The sequence below is a fragment of the Hippocampus comes genome, unplaced genomic scaffold, assembly GCF_001891065.2.
Source record: "Hippocampus comes isolate QL1 unplaced genomic scaffold, H_comes_QL1_v1.1 scaffold322, whole genome shotgun sequence".
Taxonomy (NCBI): Eukaryota; Metazoa; Chordata; class Actinopteri; order Syngnathiformes; family Syngnathidae; genus Hippocampus; species Hippocampus comes.
This window is the reverse complement of record NW_017805137.1, coordinates 646,373-673,004: the sequence shown is the minus strand read 5'-3', so window position 1 is coordinate 673,004 and position 26,632 is coordinate 646,373. Positions and strand designations below refer to the sequence as shown.

Sequence of the window (26,632 nt, the reverse complement as noted above, 5' to 3'; positions counted from 1 at the left end):
TTGTGAACCATTGTCCATTTTTTTTCTTGGAAAAATATTAGTCCACAGCTTGTTTTTGCAGAATTGTGATTCCTGCACAGATTGTGATTATCATCAAAAGTCTAAGTCAGTCCAACTGCTAATTAGTTTTTGTAACGTCAGAGTTTTTTTCTACACGGGTGATCGAAAACAGCAACGCACTAGTGGCACAATCAAAGTACCGGTACAATGGAAAAATACATCTGGTTTGACATGGCATTCGTATGCCACTCAGAGCCGAGAGGGGGCATTGTTGCTTTGCATCTCGTGATTGACATGTTATGTTGATATGCATTAACCATGATTATTGTATTCTAATTTTTAGGATGCTCTAAAGATATCATATCATATCTTCATTTGCATGCAGGTTATGGACACACTTTCGAAGCTTTCTCACACAACGATTGCACAACAAACTGTAAGCAGGTATGTTTCACTTTACAAGACATGACAATGTTTGTGACGTGTTTAGAAATTATTTATAGATATTATGGAGTGTTACAATAGTGACTGAGAAGTGGATACTTCTTTTTATTTTTTCCCCAAAAAGGTCTTTTCCAACCGAAGAAAGTCTTGAAGATGAGGATATCTATAACCACCTTGAGGACCTAATAGAGTATGTATCCTACACACACACACGTGTTAATAATCATGGTTTTTTTTCTACTGATGAATTTTTTTGGATCGATTTTGATGAGGCGTGTGGTACCAAACTGTGCATTTTTATTAATTGCTTCAAACAGCATGGTGAAATGATCTAGGTTTTCACCTTGGGGGAATTTCGTCTCCCTCCTACGACACCATGCTGTTGTATGTTTGAGGAACATTTGTTGCCTGGGTGTTGACTGGAAGGCAGCCACCTCCTCCAGGGCTGTCAGTGCCACCTCACCCTGCTTTTTGCTTTTTTTCACAGCACAAGGCATGGAAAGCTTGTGGTTTGACCGTCTGCTCATTCAGTCCGTATTCGACTCTAATATCCCCACTCACTCCTGAATCTGTGCATTTTTTGAAACGGCAAGCGTTTGCATGTCAATTGAGTGCCTCAAGACCTGTTTGAACATGGAAGGCTAATCGACAAATAGGTTAGCAGAAATGTGAGGCTTGTGTGGTCCCCTCTCGTGAGGGTTTTGTAACTTTATCGAAAGAACACATACTGTTTTTCATTCATTCACAAAGACCAAAGTCGGTATTACCCAAAATCACCCACCTACATAGCAAACAAGGCTCCCGGCACAATTCCTTCCAAAGCCCTCTATCTCAGTGCAATGCAGCAAAGAAAGCGATTTGGAGAGCGCTGACTAATATGCATTTTGAAGGTACTTAAGATTAACATTTTGGGGAACTGGAGCAGCTGCTGGCAATGCGTGTTTATTTCTTTGCACATATGTATATTTTATCAGTCGACACCATTTTCTCACCATTGTTTTTACTCGGTATATATTTGTATATTTTTGTCAATGAATCCCTTAAAAAATGATGTTAAACTCAGGTGGGGTTGATATTGAAAACAAATTAAAGGGGTAATTTACAGTAACTGCTGTAACTTAAATCAGCGGCAGGAGACAACGTCGAAGAGTGAAAGCGCTTTTGGGAGGGCTCCCACCGCCACAGAGCTCTGGTCTATGTTAGTGCTGACAGCCCCGGGCGCTGAAGGGAGCCCACGAATGAGTGTTGACAGTTGGGATGTAATAGGTATCTGACGAGGGCCAGCAGTGAACATGTGGGAGGTGAATGTGGCGGCCATCATTAAAGTGAGCACAGTTCTGCTCTTGCCTCTCTGCAAGTTTGGATTCAGTGGTTGGATGATGATGTTCATTGGGCACCATGAAAACAGATCTGATGGACATACACTAACAGGGGAGGGTTTTTTTTTTTTTGTTCACCTAATTTTCATTCTCTTCAATTGTTTTCCTTTCTGAGGTGTGCACACAAAACCACTCGCCCGAGTGATATAAGTACATGTGTTTTGTCATGTGCGCTGCAGTGAAAACCGGGTGGAAGATGAGGAGGACCTGTATGACTGCGTGTATGATGATGAAGAGGGCGGTGAAATCTATGAGGATCTGATGAAAACGGAAGCTCTCGCCCCCCCGGTCAGTTTTTTTTCTCGCCTCACTCGTGCGAGTCATGACTTCACATCACCTCATATCACATGATACTGAGTCATCAGCTACCGCATGTAGAAAAACTATCAATGTACTTGTAACACTCAGTCTTGACCACCCAATAAACCAGCAACAGTTGTCCTTAAACGAGTAGTTAGATGGCATAAATAAAGCACGCGCATCAAATCCAAGAAAATACGAATTTACATTGCCATACTTTAAAATGATTGGAATTTATGCTGACATGTTTTATATTTACGATTTTTGTAAGTTTTTATGTCTAGTACAGCATACTATACTTTTCCTGGATTGATTTTACTTGAGTTGGAAAGGTATCTATTTTTAAATGCTTTTCATAATTCTCTGATATGTGATATCATTTGGTTGTAGCATTGCGCAATACGGGTCCCGTTTATTTCGGAAGCTTCTCAGCTATATTTATAATATGTCTGTGTTTTCGGTGTGTGGGGGTGTGTAATTATGTAGGTGTTCCAGAAACAGGCAGAGATTGACATCAGAAGTTGCTGTTTAACAGAAATCAAGCAGACAGAAGAGAAATTTTCTGACACCCTGGACTCAATAGAAAAGGTACACAGACTTTTCTGTAATTTTTTTTTCTTCAAAAAATGTGTCTTACATGTAGTTAAAAGTGGTATTAAAATATACTCAATTTAACTTTCTATCTTTCATCAAATATCATCCTTGAGCATTATTAAGAATTGTGTCAGGAATAGTGTCCTGCTGTTTTCAATGCCATCTCATTGGGGTTGTGTGGAAAGAAAATAAAAGAAAGTAGGTGTCAAGGCTATCGAAAACTCCAACCGCAATCCTCAGTATAATTGTTAAACCAACCAAACTAAATTGACCATTGGCTATCTAATCTATGCAGGGAATTTTTGGGGGAGGCGCGCGGGGTCATCAAATCTCTTTGCACTGTGTCCGATGAGTGTCTCGCCTAAAATCAGATGAGATGCTCACATCTTCTAAATCAATAGCAAGTAATGAGCCAAGGGAGTGCTTTTCCATGAGAAAAATGCTGAAGTGCTCCCCTGCAAGATGGTGGGAGGCCGCTCGTCTTCCTAGCCATTCAGCACTACTTGTCTTCTCGCTCCTGTTTACGTTCAAAGTGTGGAAAAGACCCTTCTTGATTTCCCAGCGGAGCACGCTAGTAGATGACTTTCAATATGAAGTAGATGGTGTAATTTAGCACACGCTTGCCCGCTGCTTTGAGGCGCAGAGGTGACGAGGAGGTGCAAGCTTTTTCCGAGAGGAAATCATTAAATTGCAAACTCCGAAAATAAGATTATTGTCATGACCCAGACAGTGTTCCTTGTTTTCGCTGACAGCGGCGACTTTGCAAGTTGGCGGCATATTATAATGACCTCTCGCAAAATGACTTGCCCGCTCTTATTCTCGAGGGAGCAGATTTATTTTCATGCTTTCCCCTTCTTTCTACCACAGAACTTTATGACACCTCTCACTGGGTTTTTATCCACGGCTGAGATGGAAAAAGTGTTTGTGAATATACCGGTAAGTCATCATTTTGAGTCCCCTTGCTTACTTCACAGAAGAGTTTCCACCCCCCCTATACTTGACTTACTTTGTTCATGAAAAATCACACTAGGCTGTGCAAATGTACAATAGGAAATGACTGTATTAATAGTAGTATGTTATCATTATCTAATGAGAACAAATGTTTAAATGTACCTTATGCAGCCTGAATTTAAAAGAGTGGTTTTTGTGTGTGTCTTTCAGGACCTGGTGAAAGTTCACAAAAGTTTACTGCAGGAAATTCAAGACTCAGTCCAACACAGAAGTGCCCAAAATCTACACCAGATCTTTATTGCATTCAAAGAAAGGTACCATACGTACTTTTCAAATCGCAATCCACTCAAAGTAGACTCATGTAGTCATAGAGTGCCCGCTTTACATTTTGAAACTCGTGTTTAATCTATTTTAGATTGCTAATCTATGGGAAATACTGCAGCGATGTGGAGACAGCCATTGCCACGCTCGACAGTATATGTAAAGACAGAGAGGACGTCCGCATGAAGCTTGAGGTAAAACGATTTCTTCTTTTCAGTCACTTCAGTCAGTGATGTATTCCAGCAAAGCTGTCTGTCTCCCGGCCTCTCAGTTAAACAGCCAAACAGTGCCGCCAAGTGTATGCCTAAAGAATTGCATGATTTAAAGATAAATAGCGTGTTCAGGAATACTCACTGAAAACATTCTCTGACTCATGTCCACTAGAGGCACTGTTGTCTACGTTTCATCATCTTTGTTGTTGGGTTTTTTTGTGCTTTGGAGAAAGGACGAGAGACAAAATGCACTCAATGGACAACAATTGTTGTGCATTCATCGCTTTTTAATGGGGTGAAGATCAGGGCACTGTGGTTCTTCCACCCTAGTTCAGCTGTGCCTTTCTGGGCCTTGATTTTATCGATGAAGGACCAGCCTTCCAGGGGTTGAATGGGCACTCGGTTACAAAAGTATCTGGATTATTATTTTACTGAATATATTATTTATCAATCAGTACCAGTGGCATCACACATCGACACCAAACATAATATGCACCTTTTTTTCTTACATTGTGAGCCAGAGTCCGTTGTCTGAGTCTTTCTGTCTTTCATATTCTCTTCTCTGGCTTTTCCCTCCCTGACTGAGTCCAATCACGTCCGGCCTCCACTATCTGTTTGTGCACTCCGTGCCCTGTATCTCTGTAGATGTGTGCAGGTGGAAGCAAGGCCTGATAAACACAAGTCTGCCATCTTGCCAGTGATAATAATGCCCTGGTTGAGCATGACTGACATTGAGGATTTGAGCAGTCCAGAGCAAACGTATATATACACATATCTCCCTCTGGGATTCATTGTATGTCTGTGTGTGTGCGCGCGCGCGTGTGTGTGTGTGTGTGTGTGTGTGTGTGTGTGCAAGGAGGACGTTTTTTTTATTGGCCTGGAAGAAGGATATGCATGGCATCCTTCCTTATCCTCCACTGCTGCGGTCTAGATGTCTTGTTTATGCTGCGGCAACCAATTTCAGATACACGGTTTCTCCATCAGATACACGCACACACAATCGGATATGTTCCTTTTGCACTAACGTTTTCCATTTCGGATCTGACGCTGTAACTTCTTGTATGCGATGTCGCTGTGCTGCACAATATGATTGCTCATAGATAGGATACAAGAAGTATTTGGGATTTTCCACATTCACCTTTCCATACGCAATCTTGTGGAACATTATTGGGTTTGTTCATCCAGTGGATAATTATGCAAATCATTTTTCTGATACGAAAAGCAAGGAGTGTGTTCCCATTGGCGGCTTTGGAAATTTTGTTTCGTCTAACCTGTTTCCCCTCCAACAGGAGCTGGTGAAACACACTCACGATGCCACAGACAAGAGCAATTTGCGGAAAGCATTAGATGCCATGAAGGTATATCGATTTTTTTTTTTTTTTGTCCTCTAAAAAGTTTGCAGAACCTATCAAGCTATGAATTTCAAAAAACTGTATATGTCTCCGGATTTTGTTGTGTGCAGGACTTGGCCCAGTATGTCAATGAAGTCAAGAGAGACAATGAGACACTGCGAGAAATAGATCAGTATCAGAAATCCATTGAAAACCTTGTAAGCAGGGCCACTTACTGCAAATTAGAAATATATATTGTCTCTTTTTAGTCCAGTTCATCCTTATTGTACTTTGTCCCTCTTAAGAATCAGCCTCTGAGTAACTACGGGAGACCCAAAGGTGACGGGGAAGTACGGGTGGCCTCAGTGGACAAACGAGCCAAACAGGACAGGTGAGATGTGTGCCATGTTGTAGCCGTGCACCGGTCGAATGATTGACAGGGGAAAGGACTGTACTTCTTCAAGTTCCTCCAAGTGTTGATACTCATTCACGTGTCTTGTAGTACTTTGCACACACAGCCACATTATGACCAAAATGTCATTACGATTCAGAACGTTTCCACACCACTGCAAATACAACCGCAGTAATAAACACATTGAATCATCTGTTCCAAAACTGAACAGCATGACCTCAATTAAAGACAGAATATTTGGTGCCGCTCTTGTGCTGGATATCATTATTATTTTTCAAGCGGGTCGTAATGTTGTGGCCGTCTGTATATTGCGTATTTAACAAATACAATCGCTATTTGGGAAACTGGAGACTCGATTGGTGATTAGAAAAATAAATAAATAAAAAGGTCACTATTTGGGAAGTAAACAAACCAAAGTAATGGGAACTCAATAGCCCTTTTGTCCATTTCGAAAGTAGGCGTAAACATCTTGATGTCAAGTGCGCAAAATGGAAAGCCACAGAATGCAGCTAAAGGCAACTGTCGGTATTGTCCCGCAAAACTTCAATTTACGGTGTATTTATCCACACATTTTTGAAACTTGTACATCTCACACCGTATTTTATGACGCCTCGAAGATCATTCTAAAGTGTTTTTTTTTCTTTTTTTAAACCTCAGGCATATTTTCTTGTTCGATGCTGCCGTCATCATTTGTAAGCGAAGGGGAGACAACTACGAAATGAAAGACGTGATCGACCTGCACCTCTTTAAGATCACAAACAACCCCACGTCAGACAAGGAAAACCGAAAGGTTGGTGCATGAAAATATACAGTCGACACATTTTGCACTCTGGAGGAAAAAGAAACGCGTGCCGGTGGCGTCATTCTCCGCAAGCCTGCAAAGGGCCAATGACAGTTGACATTTTGATAAACAATAGGTGTGCCTGTGCTATTGCAAGCGGTGTTGCTTGAACAAATTACTGTGTTGTTGACCTTTCAGAGTTGGATCGGTTTGTTTCTTGTTCATTTGTGATGTCGCATAGTTGGCAGCTAAACAAAAGTTGGTTTATCAACTTAAATTGTCATAATGTTTATGTACCAAGTTGATTAGTCAGGTGCGGCTTTGGTAGACAACATTTCACCGCGGCTCTATGGACTGCGGTTTTATGATCATTTGTGACTTTTTAAAAGTATTTATTACAGGAAAAAAAGACAAACAAGACTAAGGTGGAAAAATCTGAATATTCTATGAACATAATCCCCAAAACACACAAAAAAAGTCAAGATTCAAAGTGGAAATCAAACAAGCACCAAATGACAAAACTGGGGAAACATGACGTGCGACAACAATAAATGGACACAGACTGAAAGAAGCGATAAGCGATAAGACAAAACAACTGAAAGAGCCCCAGCTGCTTATCCGGAACACCGCAGGCTTCGGTGTATCTTTCCTAAGCCTAAGCCTGTGTGTCCACCGGGAAGACTTTTGTAGCGCCTTACTTCTTTTACTCTCATTGGTAAAGATGAGATGCACGACAGTATGAAGAGTGCATCTCACAAGCATCCGATTAGTGCCAATCATGAAGAAAAAAGTGAAGCGTATGGTGACAACGGCTAAGAATCAATTTTAGAGCTTGGAATTGTGTGACAGCAGCTGACAGTCAGTCGTCATACCCGTCTTGGGTCTGAGTTGATGTCCAGCAGTGATACGGCAAAGCTATCTCACACTTGGGTTCTCCTTTTCACGCTCTTTGTCTTTTTGTGCAGCCCTCCAAACCTTGACCCTTTTTGTTCTCGCCCACCCCGAGGCACAGTTTCCGTTCAAAGGCATCTCGCGTCTCTTTTCGTCCATCTGTCTCCATCTGCCTGCTGTCTCCCTTTCCTTATTAGCACTTTGTCTTTCACCAACACTCGCGCGAGATGGAGTCGCCTTTGTTGTCCTCTTTTTGCTCTCACACGTTTGTTTCAATTGGCCATTGCAGTGGTCCTACGGATTCTACCTCACTCATAATCAGGGCCAGAACGGCTTTGAGTTCTTCTTCAAGACCAAAGAGCTGAAGAAGAAATGGCTGGAGCAGTTTGGCATGGCCATGTGAGTACTGTATATGGGTGTGTGTGTGTGCGTGCGCATGCAGCTTTATGATACAATCAAAAGTCAAGCTGCTTGTCTCGTTCTGCACGTACAGCCTCTCTTTGATGACAGACACGATATTGGGATACGAGTCCCAATAAGAAATAAAGGAAAGCGCACGCATGCATGCACACTCACACACACAAACAAATCGAAATCTGCATCTGTATCATCGAATGGATGAACACATAAATCTATGGGAGAATAGTTGTCTGTCTCCATATGTGCCTTGTGATTGACTGGCGGCCAGCGTCGCGCTGTGTATCTGAGTTATACTTATTTTACTCAAGTAATACAGTATGTACTGTCTAGTAGCTTATTCTGGTATAAACAGTGCGACGATTAATGACAAGCTGTGGACAATTAATTCTGGCATTACTTGTATGCCAACACATCCTAGAATGTGTTCAAAGTGACCTCTAAACGCACAAAGCAAAAGTTTCATGAGTTTGAATATTTATCCTCTTTTGTTTAGATCCAACATCCATCCAGAGAATGCAACCAACAATTTCCATGAGTTCCATATGCACACTTTTGAAAGAATTACCTCCTGCAATTCTTGCCACATGCTACTGAGGTAAGGGGCCATTTGTTACCCATGCACTCACTCTGAGAATGACGTCACACACACACCAAAAAATCATCGGAAAATATCCACACCGGTCAACCCTTTCTCCTTCAAACTACTTTTTCCTGACTTTTTCAAGTTTTCTTGTAGAACATACTTGACAATCTTTGCATTTTTTGTGCATGCACTTAAAAAAAATGTTCATAAAGTGACCTGTTGTCACCTGTCTGCAGGGGCATATTTAACCAGGGTTACCTATGTTCCAAGTGCGGTCTCGGCGCCCATAAAGAATGCCTGGGCCGGCTGGGCTGCTGCGGAAAAACAGGTGAGCTACCTTTTCTCCATGTGCACGCACACACATACGCTACACTTTACTCGTCGGTTTTTCACATGTGACATCATTTGTGTAAACATCACGATACAGACAAAAGGGTGCATCAAAACAGATACGAGCACCGCATGTGAGTCATTGTGCGTTTGTTGTTGCAATGCCGTTGCTCGAAAAAGGTTATTTTGGGTGCAACTGGGGGAATTCGTGGGTTTGCAGCATTAAAAATGCCCTTAATTCCGACAACCAAGGTCAGCCACACATTCAATAAGTGCTTCTAATACTCATTCAAATGCTCTTCTGCTTCCCTGGGAGGTTTTGACACAGAACACTAAAGGCAATGTCACTGCGTGTGCACTTGTAGGGCTCCCCAAAGGTTAATCATACTTTTACAGAGGAGTCAGGAAAAAAAAATAAATAATAACCCTCCTTTTTATTTTTATTGTGTCTGCCACTCAGCTCCCTGTGCAGACGCCATGGCCATTCTTGAAAGAAATGGAGGGAAAACTTAAGCAGTTGACTAAAAAAAAAAACAAACAAAAAAAAAACAAGGCCTTCAGAAACCAGCTTAGTCCTCTACTTATGTACGTGTGTGAATGGGAGATAGCTAAACCTTAAGTCCAATCTTTGTGAAACTATTTAGGTCCTGCAAGGGCATGGCTGCGTTCCACGCCAAAGCCATGCGTAACGTTGATTTATTTTTTTTCCTTTTCTTTTTCAAACACCGAAGCATTCGTGCACATTGCACTCCAACCACAAGCACATCGTGTTCAGCAAGTGTGTGTCGCAACGTTCCCCACGGCGAGCCGCCAGCTCGAGTTGGCCCGAGCATCTGTCACGGTGCCATCAGGTCGCAGAGGCAATAACGCCACCGCCGGGCCCACCTCGGCGCGATGCGCACCTGAGTAGATTTGGGCAACACTCGCCATGGGAGAGCGCGGAACTGTGACGGCTGTGTTGTCGGTTTGAATTCCCTCACTCATTACTCCACACGGTGCTGCGACACTAAGAACTGATACTTATGTAAGAGGAAAAGTCCCTCTCCCAAGTTCACGCAAGAAGTTTGAAAGTACGTTCAATATGCATTTACAGGAATGGAAACGTGTTTCCTCGTTCTGTTTGTTAAATAACTTCAAATTTCTTCCTGCTGAACACTCTGCACCGCACAAACAAACGATTTCAACTTGGCTCTGTTTTGCTTATGAGTGCACATGTGTGGCGCGGTTAATCTTTGTTTACCTGCGTTTGTCTCCGTTATCAGCGCCGTGCGTTTATACCACAGGTCAACGTTCATTCGAGGCTTTCCGCGACTTGGCCCGCCTGTGTTTTTGTGTTCAAGTGTATCATTGTGCGTTCGGGCGTGGTTGTGTACGTCTTCTGTATTAGTACAGATAGGGGAACGTGTACGTGTGTACATGGGCGTGTGTGTTTGTCTCAAAGAGGTGTAGCCGGTCCCTCGGGGAACCAATAACAGAAACTGGCGGAGCAAAAAAAAAAAACAAAAAAAAAAAACCCCAACAACAAAACACACTCACACACACACACACACACACACACACACACACAAACAGACAGCTCGAGATCTGCCAAGCTCTCCTCTTCTTCAACCCTCAATCTCGTTACCTCCTCTACCTGAGCTGTCAGGTAGCGGCGGCAAAGCAAAACAAAGTGAAGCGCGGTCAAACACGAGGCGTCCGCCTTCACCACTAATGAGGGAGTGTTGTCTTGTACCGGCAAAGGCGTGCAAGTGTTTGCATGCACCTGCTAACCCGTCACTCACTATGCCTGTTCTCAAACCTCTTTCAGATCCCGGCTGCGTCAGAACTCAGGTGAGCTGCCGCTTGCGTTTGGGCTGATGTCAGCGCCGCGCGTCTGCTCTCCTTCTCTTCTCCCGAGTTGCGCCGTACCGACGGAGCTTTTCTCTCCTGCGGCTGTTTGCCAAGGAGACTCCATTTGACTTTGCACTCAGTACGGTCTACCTGCGCGGATTTAGCCCGAGTTGAGTTTGCCGTCTTTTCAAAGCTCTCTTTGCTGCTGGGCGCCGCATTGCTGATGTGTGCATTGCTCTTAAGCATCCCCCCGTGCAGCAAATTACATGAGGATTTTCCTACAATGTACTTCAAAAGGTGTAGCCGTAGCCTTGACCGTTCCTGGTCTTCATGGGGATTACATTGCGACCGGAAGCGATTCTGACCAGCGGAATCATGAAAGCTTTTCTTGAGGTGACTTTGAGAACTGTCCCTACAGTTATACATCTATATGGCCAGTTTCTGCCAAGTAGTACATTTTTGGGACTTGCCAAAAGTTGGAAAAGATGAACTGGTCTTTTCACCATCGATTTTTGGCACTTTTTCTCAACACCGCGGCCTGTTAATTGGTTGACAGAATTACCAAAAGGACAGATATGGCCTGCTTGTGTGCTGTTACAATAGTTACGAAACATACATTACTTCCAAAAATCTATAAAATAAACAATAGTTCAAATACAGACGCACTCGTTGGAACGGCTTTACTAATAGTAAAATATGACAAGCTGGTATCAACTGAATATTTTCTTGCACATCACATTCAAGGTGCTGCACTGTATGTCAACGCAAAATTTGATTTGATCATGAATGTGCATTTCAATGTCACCCTGTAACCTTTTTTTCTCATCGTGTAACGTTTTTTTTTTTTTTAAATTTCAGATGAAAGACCGAGACCCAGGTGAGAAGTCCAAATTCAGCAAGTATCAGTGACACCTTCTTATTTCATGCGATGTGCAAGTGCCTCCACCCTCTCATGACATCTGACCCAGAAACGCATACACATTGATGTTGTCCATCAGATGATGGCACCGTACGCTTAGGAACACATTTGTGAATATAAAAGCCTTCTATAAAATGCAACCACAGACGATGGATATTGGAGTAGGATTATCAAATCAGCGTCCGGCTCTACTTGGCTGTTTAGTTTCATAGCACAATGTGGGCAAGGCAGAATGCTGCACGTGCCTGTACGGCTCGTCCAGATTTGCAATTGGTTTTCCGACAATCCTCATCATTTCTTTTCTTTGCAACATCACCTTGCTCGGTCGAAGGCGGAGATTTGTCACCGAAGCAGATGCAAAGGAAAACCACGCGGTGTCAACAACTGAACCTAAATAAATCCACACTCAAGCCCGCAGAAAATTGCGCCGTAAACAAAAGGAATCGACGTGATCATCGCGTTGCTGCTTGAACGCGCATGTGCTCACCATCTCCCGTGAACCTCTCTGAGACAATCATTTTCCCTCCTCGCTATCCATTATGCTGCAGAAAATCATTTCTGACTGAAGACGCTCTGAAATCAATAGGCGTTTGATTGCTCCAGCCTTCGGCGTTTCATAACACTTTGACACCGCGCCCTTTGTCTGTTTTCAAAAAGGCGCTCTAAACACACGGCTCGTCCTTGTGCAGATAGGAATGCAATTCGTGCCCCCGAGACGCAATTCTCCACGACCGCATGTCTTCAGAGGTGCTTTTCAGGCAGGCTCGCGCACGTCAGGCTGCCGGCCTCGCCGCCAGAGCGCTTGAACACAAGCGCCGCGGATAGATAAGCCGTGTTAAAATGGACAATATTTGCCTTGAGCCGTCCCCCTTTTCATCTTTCTCTTTCGCGTATTTCTATGCAAAGCCGTGGCCACGCAGCACCGAGAAAAACAAACACGACGGATGTCGGCCATAATGCACAATCACAAAGTCCATTACCAAGTACTTTCAATGAAGGCTGTGTATATGAATCACATGAACGTTTCCTCAGGAGTTCCTCAAAATGTGTGTGATGAATTCTTCCAATCTTACCTCGCCTTCAAGTGTTTGATTACTGGCAGGAGCCTAGTAGCTATACCTGCGTGTTGTAATGTGGGCCCAGATGATTTGTATGGGCAGGACCTGGCTGACAAGGGCTGTATTTTGTATGTGTGTACACATGCAACCTATACTCCCTTTGATTATCCCCTAAAAAGAGCCATGAATAGTTTAGTGGAGCAAAGCCTGAGAATGACAAGCATGCCCGTTTACAACTAAGGTCGGAGGCACACCGACGCACATACTGATGAATCAAAGCAGTCGCTCCGGAAGGAACACATTCAAGAAGGCGTTTAAAAAGTAGAGGGGCAAACGATCATGCGATTGTTTTTTTTTTTTTTTTTTTTTTTTTTTATGACTTGTGTGGGGACTCACGTGGTCCTCGTTGCAGGGCTGCCCAAGATGATGGTGATCAGGAACTATTTTGGTGTGCCGAGCCCGACTTCGGGACCGGCGCTCAGCATCCAGACGGGTGACATTATCGAGTTAATCTGCGCCGACCTTCACAGCTCCTGGTGGGAGGTCAGAGTTGACACATCATCCCACACATTCAAGTCATCACCTGTACGGACACTTTATGGCATCATTTCGCCGGGTCAGAGTGAAGTATCGCTACCGGTCAAGTTGTAGAAATGTTTTCAGCCGCAGACAAGCCAGTTAGTTATACAGAGAGCTTTTTCCATCACATTTTAAAATGAATTAAGATGACGTGAGAAAACAGACTCACTTGTCTCGATCGTCTATAAAAATGTGTTTTTTGGAACTGTGTGCTTTGATGGGATAACACGTTTGGTCAGTGATGAATGCCTGAAACGAGATTCATTCTTGTCATCTTACAATGCGGATGTCGAGAGGAAGTTGCTTGACTTCGAATCAATATTTTCCTGATTGTGTCACGATGGTGTCAATTGTAGATTGAAACTCCTAGCCCATAGAAGCTCACAAAACAAATAATATAGATCAACTATTATATGTGGCAGAGTAGTTGCAGGAATGGTCGCACCAAAGATATATTACAAAAATACTAAAATTCTTTAAATGTTTATTTGATAGATTTAGCTTCGTTATGATATTTATTTTGTGACAGAATTACTGGAATTTGTCTGACACAGCTTGTATATTGAAAAAAAATGTAAAAAGATACACTGTTTAATACCCACCTTCACTCAGCTATGATTAATCCCTCAGCACGTTTAAATTGTATTATGATGCACAGCAAATAAATGATTAGTCAAGTTTGCAATCAGAAAACAACAAAATCCCCAAGACGGATAAATAATGAAATTCACCTTTTGCAAAAGCTTGAGCGGAACCGGCCGAATCTGCCCAGTCGGCAAACATTCAATATCCATCACTTTTGCGGCCGGGCCGCCGTAATCACTTTTGTCGTGGCTTCTGTGTGATAAATAGAATCGATCGCTGTAATTTCTTTCACTCAGTGGCTGCCTTCTGTTTACTCACTCAATGTCCCGGCTATAATCATTATTACATTCTTTGCGAGGATTGTCACACTGGTCACAATGACTCAGACGTGACGGGCGATGACCTCCACCGGCTGTCATGGGCGCTGTAAATGTTAGGATGGCGGCTCCATGAGGTCACCAAAATATTAGAACCCCCTCTGCACTTTTGCACAACACCAGGAGAGACAATTAAGCTTCATCGCCTGAACCAAAGTCGGTAACTGCACGATGGTCACCAGCAAGCCCTCTATCACCTCAATCGGGACTCCCCGGTGTTTATAAATCAAGACATTAGAGTGGTCCTCGAGGGGAAAATAAGGGGTTCGCTTCCTGCCAGCTATTCTTTCGACAATAAAATAACAAGGGCTGTGTATATGCACCGCTCGGTGTCCTGCGCTAATTGTTCTTGAATTATTGCGACAGAGTCACCCGGACGTACAGTACATAACGCAATTATCTTCTCTGTGCTTTCAGGGCAAAATCCTGTCAACAAAAGAAGTTGGCTTCTTTCCCAGTGACGCTGTGAAGCCATGCCCGTGTGTAAGCACGAAGCAGCCTTCCCTTCTTGTTCTTCGACATACCACTGTCTCTTCTTTGGGTTCATCTGCTCCATGCGCATGCCAGTTTTTCGATGAGCCGAACCTGACATAAAACGAGAGCCTGACTCCACTGAATTATCAGTTGGCTGTTTTTGTGACCTCGTCTCGTACCGCGCTTGCGGTAATAAACTCAAATTAGACCAACCTCTTCAGAAGTCTGACGCCTCTCTGAGACATGCGATACGCCATGATCGCAGAGTATTCTGTTGTAAAAGATAGCAGCAAGTCTGAGCAGCATCTTTATTGGGGACATAAAGGCACCCGGGCTAAAGTGTCCGCACTTTGGATTTGGCGCCAAACCAATTGAATGTATTTGGTTCAGCCGATGTCGGGCGATGGTGTGATAGTTCACGAGACTAAAAAACGGCAATGTCCATTTTTTTGTCTGCTTTTGTTTACTTCAGGTCCCAAAGCCCATTGATTACTCCTCCCAACCATGGTAAGTTTACAAATGAGCTTTTACTGCCAAATTAGATTGTCAATAGGAAGGTAGAGGCCTTTCCTAAATCACTGCTTTATTGGATAGAACTAAACACAGCAAATAGACGGATGTTTACAGCGCTTGATAGAGCTTCCAAATTGCCGAGAGACGCACTTGTCACTGATCAACGACAATAGCATAAGGCTTCGACAGTCCCCATAATGGGGATTTCACGGTTCAAAATGGACAGTAGCCGCACACAAAAATGAGAGTATGAGAGTGTCGTCGATTCTTTTCACTCGCATCTATTTGAAGACTATTTACCGGTAATACCTTTGCGGCCATAAAAATGTGGTGTTTGGTTATAAATGAGATGAGTTGTGTATTTTAATGCTTTTCAGGTTTGCGGGACCGATGGAGAGACTCCAGGCGGAGGCAGAGCTCATCAACCGGGTCAACAGCACCTACCTGGTCCGCCATCGCAGCAGAGAGTGCACAGAGTACGCCATCAGCATTAAGTAAGTCCCAACTGTGTTGTCATGCTGAGTCGGCTTTTACTGCTTTCACATTGTTTTAAAGACAAGAGGGGTCCCTTTCGCTTTTGAAGACATTGCTGACACTAGCGGTTCACATTTGTTTCTCTTTGTAGCAAGGCTCTGGATGAAGCTATTTTGAAATTCCAAAAGTAGGTCGACATGATGAAAATCATACTCCTGTAAGAGCTTTTCTGTTCATCTAAAAATAAATAAATAAATAAAGAGCGCGCATTATCTTCATACAAGCACAAAAATCGTTCTTGAAATCACGCTTATTTTCATGTTTGCTCTGACTGCCTTCGAGTTCAGAAATAATCTACTGAGATGATGTTCATCAAACCTGTTGGGGGAGTTTCACAGGTGACAAAGAAGAACAAATGCAGCATTTTTTTGCCATTTGTTTGGCTCTGTCCCCTTGAAATCATCATCATAGAAAACACAGTCAGGCTAAAAGACTGGAGCCATACGGCATTAACAGAAGATTTGGCTTGAAACAGCTTCAACTCGTGCACGTTGAGGCTGTTCTCATGCATTTTCCAAAGTGGCTTCAAAGTAAATTACGCCTCCCGACTGCAGGGGACGCCTGTGATCAGAAAACAATTACTCCCCCTTGTTGCTTTAAATAAAGGACAAAGACCACAAAGGTGAATAATCTCGAGTAGAGTAAGACTATGAATGATAAACAAGTGGGTGGGGGGGAGCTGTTAGAGGCGCACGGCCCCTCAGATCACCCATCATCACACGTCAACCACCTTCGGGACCCTCTGCATTCCATTATGGTTTCACCAAGGGGCCGGGGGCCGGCCACCGATCGATGGCGGTGATCAGGGAGGGAAATTACGTTCATAACTTATTCAATGGCCCACAGGTACAACAACGACGTGAAGCACATAAAAATCCTGACAAAAGAAGGCTGCTTCCACATTGCCGAGAACAAGAAGTTCAGGAGTCTGTTTGTGAGTCTTGTTTTTTTTTCCTTCTTATTTTCCACTTCAACCGCTGCAGTTCGCAAATAAATCATCGGCTTCATTAAGGAAGTGTCAGAACCAAAATTTTATCCGAGCAATGTCTAAAAAAAAAAAAAAACAAAAAAAAAACACTTTAGATTACAGATGTGTTGATACACAGTTTTGGCCCATTGGCTTTGACATCATCGCTTGTCCAACACGTATGGTAGGAAAGGTTCACCACATACACATACAATATGTATCAAGTACTGTACCATAATAGTCTCGTTTGTTTTGCACTATTAATAAATATTCACGAACATCATAATAACTGATTGAACCCTGGTGGAGAACGGTCATGTTACATTTACTTTTAGATCAGGAAAGTAAATTAGAAATAATATAACCAAATGTCTCTTTCAATTCAAGCATGCTTATGTGTGTGTTCAGGAGCTGATTGAGTACTACAAACATCACTCGCTCAGGGAGGGTTTTAGGAGTCTGGACACCACGCTGCAGTATCCATACCGGGAAGTGGAGAATTCTGCAATGCATCGCCTCAACCGCTCCGGTGGCAACAGTAAGTACGCCTGAGGAGGTGTGAAAGTCAAACGAACACGTGGCGACCGAAATGCTTCGCACTTTTATTCCTTTGACCTTTTGAATTTGCTTTCAATCAAAGGTCGGCACGTGACAGTCTCAAAGCTTTTACCGAAAGGTTGAGGGACGTGTTTTTTGTCGTGTGCGGTTCAACATCTAAAGCACCCCCCCCACCCCCGAAAAAAAAAACACTGATATCAACCAATTCATGACTGAATCAAGGGCGGTGGCATCTCAATGATTGAAAGTACGCTCCCCATGACGATGCACTACGATTCTGCAGCACTGTGAACTAAAACGGCAAAAATGACATTGTCACCGCTAAAAGCAAAGTTCCTAAGTTTACTTTTTGCAGGTATAAGACCAGGTCTCCAAATACTTCTGTCCCAAAACTTTCACACCACATTACTTTTGTATTTTTTTTTTTTTTCAAACGCACCTTTACTGTGGTTTTCCGTGTTGGTCTGTAATTCATTACAGCAGTAACAGTAGCATGTCAACGTTATGACCACAAGTAGTTTGACGAACGAGCGGTTGTGGGATCTGACATTTGTGATCCGCCAGCCCTTCCAAAACCATGTTCCATTTGCTCTTTCCAGTTTATGCTCCAAGCCCGCATCTCACGACTGTTGTTACTGACTCGGCTGCTCTCTCTGCCCACCGCCCTCGGTGCTTTCTTCATCCTTCTCACAGCGCTTTAAACTCACCTGGGAGCATCTTCACAGCCTTACTGAAAAAGAGCTGCGCGGCTATTTGCTATTTGGAACAGTTCCGTCTCCGCTGACTTTTATTGTTGTTGTTGTTGTTGTTTTTTCCTGAGCTCTGCGTCTCATTAGATTTGACAACAGTATCTGCAGTTTCCAGACCATCAAATACTACAAATAAGTTCCAAGGGAGTTAAATTATCTGGTTAAACCTTCAGTGAACTAACCAAAGTGAAGGCAAGTGTGTTGTCTGGGCTTTGGGGCCTATTTTCCTCCTTTTCATTTGAGTCCAGAGGCCACTAAATGAACCGATTAACTAGTGCATATGATTTTTTTTTTTTGGAATCCCCAATGTTTTACATGTATTATTTAAAAATAAGCATTGGGCGAAGCTCTCATTACGACTCCTCTGCAGATTAAAGTATTTGCGAAGCGTCACTTGTGACATGGAAAAATATAGAAATTCAGAATCTTTTACCGCCCGTTTGACCTTACCAAAAACAGAAGTTATGTTTTTCCTCAATTGAGATTTGTTTGAAATGAACCATGAAGAAAATTTTGCAGAACCTTTTCCCTGTTTGGCTCTTGCTGTGGTTCTAGTGAGGATTTTTCTTTTCTCGTGTGCATGTTTTCTACTGTTTTTGTTGTTCCCCAAAATTCTGGCAGTAACTCAATCCAAAACAACCGTTACCATTTCTCACACTTTTTCATTTTTTTTTCCAAGCAGCAAAACTGTTTTGGGGATGGCTGTTTCTTTTTTTTTTTTTTTTTTTAACTCTGTCACTCATTATCCATACTCCCGTCTCAGAGTTTAGGGCTGCTAATTAGGGTTGCATGAAGAAGAACAACATGCAGTAAGACTCTTTAGTGACAAGAGCTGGTGTTCTTGCCATAACTTTGACGAGAGATTTTAATGAGATCCTTGTGAGTGAGGAAAAAAAAAAAAACAGCACGTAACCATAGTGACACCTCTAAAACAAAAAACTATTCTTTCAGTACATCACCTGGTACTTTGTGCCATCGAGAAAATAAATCCCCTCCATGCCATTAATTGAGGATATACGGTCCGTCGCCTTTTGGCTCGTGTAGTATTAAACTCCAAACTTAGGATCATGTAGGGTTTAGTTTAGTTTTACTTTTAGGAGAACTCCAAATTCCGTGTGAGTGGCTTGTATTTTTGTTTCTCACACTTAAACTTGTTTTAGGAGAAGAAGACATTTGTTTTTTTTTTTATCGATATTGCTGTGGCAGAGGATGCCGGGTGGGAACAAGACTGAAAGGAAAAAAAAAACAAAAAACCTCAAGAAACTATTAAGGATTCACAGTTGACTGACTGCCTTCTTCGAAAAGTGCGCCGTGTGGTTCAGACTTTCAAAAGTCTATGTTCACCTCACACGGTGCTGCTGCCAAGCTGAGTCTTTCGAGCGATGCCAGGGAGAAAAAAAAACGAAACAAAAAAAGAGTCAACTCAGCGTGCGCGCGACACAGCGAGCAACAGTACCCATCAATTGGTTGTTAAAACGACATCTGTGACTCATTTCTCCTGGCGCTCACGGTTTATTCACACGCCAGTTTATCGCTTCTAACAAGAGACGGCATGCTGATGGTCACATCGTCGACGAATCAAATGTGAGCAGATTGGTCAGTAGCCGTGTTGTGCTTTGGAAAACAATTCCGCACTCCGGCTTTTATCTCTTCCAATGTTGTCCTGGTGTGCTGTGCACATTTTCTTAGTTTGCTCCTTTGTTTTGATTGGCACTTTCTTCAAGGCATGCAGGAATGCTAATGAACGCTTTGGTGGGCTCATTTGTCGCCAGACAGACCAGGCTGACCTAAAATGCTATTGAATGTTGCCGTGGAAACATCTCACCTCAAACCTCAAACCACTGATTCGATTTCCTCCTCTCTGTGCCTGTCCCCGCTGTGTGTTTATGACCACGAATTCCAAAAAAAAGACCGAGCCAAAACTAAGCACATCGGATTCGAGTGGTGCCTTTTTGGCGTGTGTTTGAAGTGGAAGGCCTCGCTTCCCCGTGCCCTTCTTACCTGGGCGCCGTTGGAGGCTGCTGAGCTGTCTCTCCGCGGGCTGATTAGTACTCATTTCAAAGAGCAGCAGAGCTCGCCGCCTCATCTCCCTTTACGGCATACCAATAACATGGGCCAGTTAACTCGCCAGCAAGTATTGTTCAGAACAGCATGTTTCTCATTAAGTGCAGTCATTTATCTGCCATTAGTCAGAACAAATGTTGACTCCTCTGGAATCGTGAAAAAAAAAAAAAACAAAAAAAAAACAACTTGTACATGTGACAATTATTTGTCGTATACACTCGTCAGGCACCTCAGCGGGTACCCTCGTACCGTCTAATGAGATTTGATTTAAAAGCCGCATCATAAAATACAGACAATAAAGCCCCCCCCTCTCCCGGTCATGTGGCTAAATGAGAGAAACAAAATATTTCTCAGTAAGATGCGCTGCATCTTTGCAAACATAATGCAAAAGAAATGGTCACTTGATCAAGGTATACTGAGCAACAGTTCTGTTTTTATCATAGCCGAGTTAGAAATGGCTGATGCTCTGAATGTTATACGAGTCCCCTTTCAGGGGCCAGACAGATTAACGCAAGATGTGTCTCTCTCTGCATTTCGGGGGCGCTTCTTTCGTGAGATCACCAATTTGGGAATGATTGACCTTTAAATGATCGAGGACGATCTTTGTGGTTTTATTACCGCAGAACACCAAATGGGGCTTCCTCGAGGTCTTATGAAAATGGGATGAATGTCGAAAGAGTCATAAACTTCACATCTGTGACTTGTTGAACATTCCCTACCAGAGGCTGCGTTCTTTTGTTACCTCTGAAAACATTTTTCTTTGCCTCTCACTCTCTCTCTCTCTCTCTCTCTCTCTCTCTCTCTCTCTCTTCCCTCCCCCCCATCCCTGCCCTCTTTCCTCTTGCAACCCGCCGCTTCCTGCTTGGCTCGCCCCGCCATAGCCCCATTGCTCTGCGGCTTCTCTTTTGTAACCCCTGCCGGCTACAGCTTTGTACCTCCTTCCTCTGCCCCCTTCTGGTCAGGTACAGGTATCACTTCTCTTTCTGTGTCTGTCATTCCGTTTTATGGACATTTGTGTCATCATGACTGTTGTATGACCGTCTATTGTTTATTTAGTTAAACATCTGAATACTACGTGGGCAAAAAAAAAAAAAATGATGTTGTCAAGTGGCTGCAAACGATAGATTGAGATGCATTTTTAAAGTAGACATATAGTCTACTTCGAAAAGCCTATCTGGATCCAGATGATTTTATTTGATGCAACCTCTCGACAAAATGAAATGGATTAAAATTTCTTTCAGTGCACTTGGGCCCCGATGTGCTGTACATGAATCCAGCCCCGAGCGGGTCTCAAAGAGAGCATTTTTTTCAAGCGACAAAGTAGTGGGTGGCTTTGCCCGATGTGTGTACCTGTCAGACTGAAAGGTGGAAGCATCAGATATTCTATCCCCTTGGCCATAGTTGTAAAGGTCTGACATTCCATTTCCACATGTCAGGCTCACTCGACTCGAGCCAACTTTCACCCTCTGGAGGCGTGAGAACGGCGGAAAGGCAGACGGGCGGGATGGAAGAGCACTAACTAGCTAACCTGCTCCCCATGTGTCTCTCAGACTGCTTGACAGGATGTCTGGTCTGCACAAATGCTACCGTCAGGCCAGCCGAGTCCAAAAGCTACCAGAGAATCCCAACCATGGTGCTGTGGCACACTTATGTCCAATGTGAAAGATCAGGGGTGTGGCAGGAAAATTGTTCTCTTGATTAATTACTTTGTTGTGCTGTCTATGCTAGCCACTCAGGTGTACAATAGTCACATGCTCTTGCATTTAATGACTGATGGTACATTTGACCGAGATAATCAGGTTGTGTTCAATAAAGCAAGCGAGTTAGTCAATCTTTAAGTAATTGAGTCCAAATTTCATTAATCGTGCTTTCTGTGACATTTTCTTTTGGTGGTGTGCCGTGAGATGTTTCTAATATGAAATTGGCGTCTCACAATTCAATAAATCAACCGGTAGCAGGAGCTATGAGCTTGGGGCAGAGATTTGTGATTTTTTTTTCGAAAACCTCGATCGTTTCACCATTTCTCTTTGTGTCTTTCCCCAGTGTTCACTCCGAAAGTGATTGGCGTGGCCATTGCACGGTACGATTTCAGTTCCCGTGACACGCGCGAGCTCTCGCTGCAGGAGGGCGACCTGGTGAAGATTTACACCAAGTCTGGAGCCAACGGGTGGTGGAGAGGCGAGGTCAACGGGAGGGTAAGTCCGACAACTCCGCATCTTTAAGAATTCGTTGATTCATCCATTTTCCGAATCGCAACTCCTCACTTGGGTCGCAAAAAAAAAAAAAAAACAGTTTAATGAGAAAAGTGCGGTCTTAGCCCGAGACGCCATTCATTTGCTAACATGGCGCCCTTGTCCCCTCAGATTGGCTGGTTTCCATCCACATATGTAGAGGAAGGCGAGGAGTGAGCGGCGCATTGACAAAAGAAGAAGGACGCGAGTCAAATTAATGAGCTCAGAGCCAGCGCAGCCTTGTTGCTTTTCCCCATCCAGAGGCCTTTGGGAGCAAACAAAAAGAGCTGCTGAACACCCGTGACCCAAAGATGGCCGCAACCTTTCTGCTTGGCTCGGTGCGGCTGAGCAACTTCAGCATCTACAAGCAGCAACTTGCCCGTCAGCGGGGCACGCGGGCTCGCCAGATGCCTGGCCATCCATAATATCCCGCCTCTTTCTGCCGAAATCCCACCTGCTTTTCTTGCCAACTTGGCTGGTGCAGACATGTCAAAAAGCAGGAACTCAAATGCCACTCTTCCTTCCATTCATGCACTCATCCGTCCCTTCACAACGCTCGCACTCCTTCCGCCTCTCGTGGGAATGGAGCCAACCAAGCAAGATGGAAAGGAGGTGTGGGTCCTTTCCGAAAAAAAGGAAAAAAAATCCCTCTCACTTCCTCTTCCCACTTTGATGAAATTTCAGTGGCTTTGACCTTGCGTGTGTTTGTTTCAGTAACGAAGGTGGTTATTGATGACTCCGTGGCCCACCCTGGCGCAGCATCCAGCACTCGAAATCCCCTCTTTGATTGCGATCGCCGCGCTTCTAACTCATGCAGGAGATAGAAGATAAAGACGGCGTCGACGGGCAGCGCCCGCAATTGATGGCTCGTGTTCCTATTTTCCTCCCGCTGCTCACGTTTTTTATCTCCGACGCAGACTCTCGTGTTTTAGCTCGTGTCGGCCGTTCGCGATCCTCTTGCTTATCACTGGCAGAAGCCCATCCGCGGGAGGCTTTATCTTGTTGGAGGTATTACGGGCCCGTCAGGGAGAACACACCGCACAGTCTGCCGGCCACCTGACACGGGAGGAAATCAGCCCTTTGACTTAGGTTACGGCCATTTTTTTTCATTCAGGGGCTTGATCTTTCCACAATGCTATTGAAACACATTTACGATCCAACGAGACCTCAAGGCCGCCTGCACACTTGGAAGTCACATTACCATATAACATGTGTAATCCAATACTTATCAATGCCAAGGTACCTGAGTGGAGGGCAAAACTGGATTCCCACTGCACACCAATCTCAGACAATGTAAACTTACTCCACGCAATACTCAGAGGTACTGTAGAATAAATTTTTCAGTTGGACGATAGAACTTAATGGGAATTAACTGGAATGTTCAGTATACGGATTTCATACAGTACTTTGTACAGTATTTAAAAAAGATCACGTTTTCCCCTAAATTTGGTTCCTTATATGTTGTTATCGAGTTAAAATTTCTCCTTCCACAAACACCAGCATTCACACACTAAGATTACACACACGCACGTGTGACATTTTAAAACCTCACCCCTCCTTTCCCTTTTTTTCCAATGAGGAAGCTATTTGTTAGAATTCATGGGACGGGAAAAACACGTGAAGTACATAAGATATCGAAGATTATTCCACGCACGCATCCCCACACAGTCCAGAGGTGACATTGAAGCAGAGCCACTTGTTAGTCAGGAGACTGAGATTTTATTTGATGAACAGATGGACCGCGCCTCTGGAAACACACCTCGGGGCCTCGTGACCTCATGGTGTGTGAGGCCCCCCCAGGCGTTTGTGACACTCACGGATTTTGTAAGATGAACATTTATTTGTAAAAATATGCTGTTCCTCTATTATTAGAAATGTTATATTTGGAAATGGTTAACACAGGCAAAGCTGCTGCACACTTATGTGTGTGTGTGTGTGTGTGTGTGTGTGTGTGTGTGTGTGTGTGTGTGTGTGTTTCTTCTCTGTTTGTCTTTTGGTCAAATACTGGTTCTTAGATTTGACACATATGTAGGTCCACAAGTGACCACCAGAGGGGAGTCTCCTTCATTTGCGGTTGGTCACCTTCAGCTTGGCAAAGGTTTAAGATGACATCATCCGAACAATAGTTAAAGGTGACATTAAACCGAGTGAGCAGGAACAAACTAAGCGTGCTCTCTCTCTCTCTCTCTCTCTCTCTCTCTCTCTCTCGCTCTTTTTTTCTTTTATTCTCTAGGGTCCACAAATTTCACCACAGATTTCCAGAATGATCATGTTTGATAGGAAGTCCTTAAATGCTCTTCACGCATTTGCCGAGCTTCCCTTAACAGATTCCACAAAGCAAACATTCTTATTCGGTCTAGTGGACCATGAAGAAACAAACCCTCTCGGGAGACCGACAGTGGGCTTCTCTAATGGCAGACTGTGGTAATCCACTCCCACTCTGCTTCTCTGCCCAAACGAACTCTGACGGCGTAGTCATTTACAAGTGCGGCCTTTCCTTCCACCAAGTGTGCTTCCAGATTTTTTTTTTCCTCAAATTTCTTTGCCCAGGAGGGAGGCTCAAGGGTATCCACGATCTAATCATGACACCATCTCTACACATGCCGCATCCGTCTCTCTGTCGGTTCCTCTCTGGCTGGTCCTAAGTCACAGCGTTCCCCTCTCAGTCCCTCACACTCCTCCTTCCCCCATCCATCTATAATCCAAGATCGGTCCTCCCGTTTTCATTGTGGATTCTGTCCCTTAAGTGAAGCTCGAGGGCTGTGTGGTGTCATGCTTCCGAACCAACCCAAGCAAAATGTTTTCGAATGGACTTGGGAATTGGATTTTACATGCCAGTTAATTAATAGGTGTCCTTCAGACATGATCTTTTCCTTCCCAGGAAGTCTCTCTGTTGTGTGTGGACGTCTCGCCGACTTAAGTTTGTGTCTGCTCTGTGTTATTGAACCAAAGATTTACTGTATGCTGTGTTTACTGTACAGTCAATATTATTGTCTTTTACCATGGTACAACCGCTGTGGCCTAAATCGAAAAACAGCTCAGGCCAGTGTAGCATTCCCCTGTATATTTTTTATTGTACCATAATGTAAAATATGTTTATAGTATATAATAAAAAAATACGTTGCTTATTTAAATGTAGTGTCATTCATTCATTCATACGGCACTGAAAATTCTTTATACTAATTTATATAAATGTTGGTTTGGACTGAAATAGTGTGAACAGTTCAATATGCAAATTAAAGTCAGATTGTGGTCACTGAAATGGAACATCTCACGTTCAATAAAAGTATTCATTTATGAGAAAAGAGAGGAAAAAAGTAGTCGTTCAGAATATTGATGCCTTAAAAAAAGGTGTGATTTTTTTTTTCTTGGGGAAAAGATTTTGGATTTACTTTTGAACATAAGTATATTGTGTTACATGAAGCTTTTATGCAATTTTTGGAGAGCAAATCCAAAACACTGCAGACCCTAAATGGTTTTGTGAGATCAGCACCATGGACAGCACCAAACGTGTTGGGGTCAAACCAACCAAACCATGGTTAGTGTCCACACCATGGTGCATTCAAAACTGATTTTTCTGGCATTGTAACCAATACACACAGGTGGTCACCACTTCATTGACGGGGCCACCTATGGAAGGTTTGCAGTGGGATTTGAATTAAATAACATTTGTAACATCCTGTCATGGTCCAGGACCGAACCAAATTTTTGGATTCTAAAAATGCAGGCTCAGAAAAAGTGCAATAACAGAAAATCGCACGACAAAGTACAAACTGAAATCACCGGTCACAAGGAGCCAGAAAAAACAATGCATCAACAAAAAGCGCTTGCAAAAGCAAGGTACAACAGAACACACAAACGAAATATCAAAAGTCCAAGGCTCAAGATCAAATGAAGAAATAATGAAAACACAAAGTTCGATGACAAAATGAGAGCAACTATGAAAGGCACAGAATACAACACTTGAAGCACAACAGTGAGCAAAATCAATAGTCGAACACTTACCAGGCACCTTGGCGGTCCTTAAATACATGGCACGGCTTGATTGGAAAACGCAGCACAGGTGCACCTGCTGGAGGGCAACGCCCTTCACTCCAGCTGGAGCTGCAACACAATCAAGACAGAACATGACACATCCATTAAAAAAATAAATCAATAAAAATAGTGCTTACCCTTATTAGGGTCTCATTTGAACAATAGCCTATCCCAACTGGCTTTTGAGAGAAACGGGTTCACCCCGCCTTG

General features: G+C 43.4%; 2 protein-coding genes and 1 long non-coding RNA gene across 4 annotated transcripts in view; 2 read left to right on the top strand and 1 right to left on the bottom strand.

The window, feature by feature from the left end:
• The window catches only part of LOC109514166 (uncharacterized), a 28,368-nt gene extending 15,767 nt beyond the window's left edge, over nt 1-12,601 (bottom strand). For both annotated transcript variants that reach the window (XR_002167944.1, XR_002167945.1), the window contains exon 1: nt 12,186-12,601. This is a non-coding gene — a long non-coding RNA (uncharacterized LOC109514166). The remainder of the gene's footprint in view (nt 1-12,185) is intronic.
• LOC109514165 (guanine nucleotide exchange factor VAV3-like) overlaps nt 1-25,515 on the top strand; it is a 51,634-nt gene extending 26,119 nt beyond the window's left edge. The window contains exons 11-27 of the mRNA XM_019867019.1: nt 5,491-5,559; nt 5,664-5,750; nt 5,838-5,923; nt 6,602-6,734; nt 7,906-8,015; nt 8,530-8,631; nt 8,856-8,947; nt 10,757-10,779; nt 11,638-11,656; nt 13,169-13,299; nt 14,715-14,780; nt 15,244-15,278; nt 15,662-15,778; nt 16,665-16,752; nt 17,194-17,323; nt 22,200-22,351; nt 22,520-25,515. Of these exons, the coding sequence (XP_019722578.1) occupies nt 5,491-5,559; nt 5,664-5,750; nt 5,838-5,923; nt 6,602-6,734; nt 7,906-8,015; nt 8,530-8,631; nt 8,856-8,947; nt 10,757-10,779; nt 11,638-11,656; nt 13,169-13,299; nt 14,715-14,780; nt 15,244-15,278; nt 15,662-15,778; nt 16,665-16,752; nt 17,194-17,323; nt 22,200-22,351; nt 22,520-22,564 (1,485 nt within the window). The 3' untranslated portion in view covers nt 22,565-25,515. The remainder of the gene's footprint in view (nt 1-5,490; nt 5,560-5,663; nt 5,751-5,837; nt 5,924-6,601; nt 6,735-7,905; nt 8,016-8,529; nt 8,632-8,855; nt 8,948-10,756; nt 10,780-11,637; nt 11,657-13,168; nt 13,300-14,714; nt 14,781-15,243; nt 15,279-15,661; nt 15,779-16,664; nt 16,753-17,193; nt 17,324-22,199; nt 22,352-22,519) is intronic.
• On the top strand, nt 340-4,237 carry LOC109514164 (guanine nucleotide exchange factor VAV3-like). The gene is made up of 7 exons (XM_019867017.1): nt 340-444; nt 569-634; nt 2,003-2,111; nt 2,610-2,711; nt 3,585-3,653; nt 3,879-3,982; nt 4,084-4,237. Exons 1-7 carry the CDS (start codon nt 380-382, stop codon nt 4,220-4,222), a joined length of 654 nt encoding a protein of 217 aa, XP_019722576.1. The 5' UTR covers nt 340-379; the 3' UTR covers nt 4,223-4,237.
• Nucleotides 25,516-26,632: the final 1,117 nt, after the last annotated feature.

Excerpts from the sequence above, each read along its gene's own strand:
- LOC109514164 (XM_019867017.1), top strand. The coding sequence starts at position 380 with ATGCAGGTTATGGACACACTTTCGAAGCTTTCTCACACAACGATTGCA. Across the intron at positions 635-2,002 it reads CACCTTGAGGACCTAATAGA|TGAAAACCGGGTGGAAGATG; the intron begins GTATGTATCCTA and ends TGTGCGCTGCAG. Across the intron at positions 2,712-3,584 it reads CCCTGGACTCAATAGAAAAG|AACTTTATGACACCTCTCAC; the intron begins GTACACAGACTT and ends TTTCTACCACAG.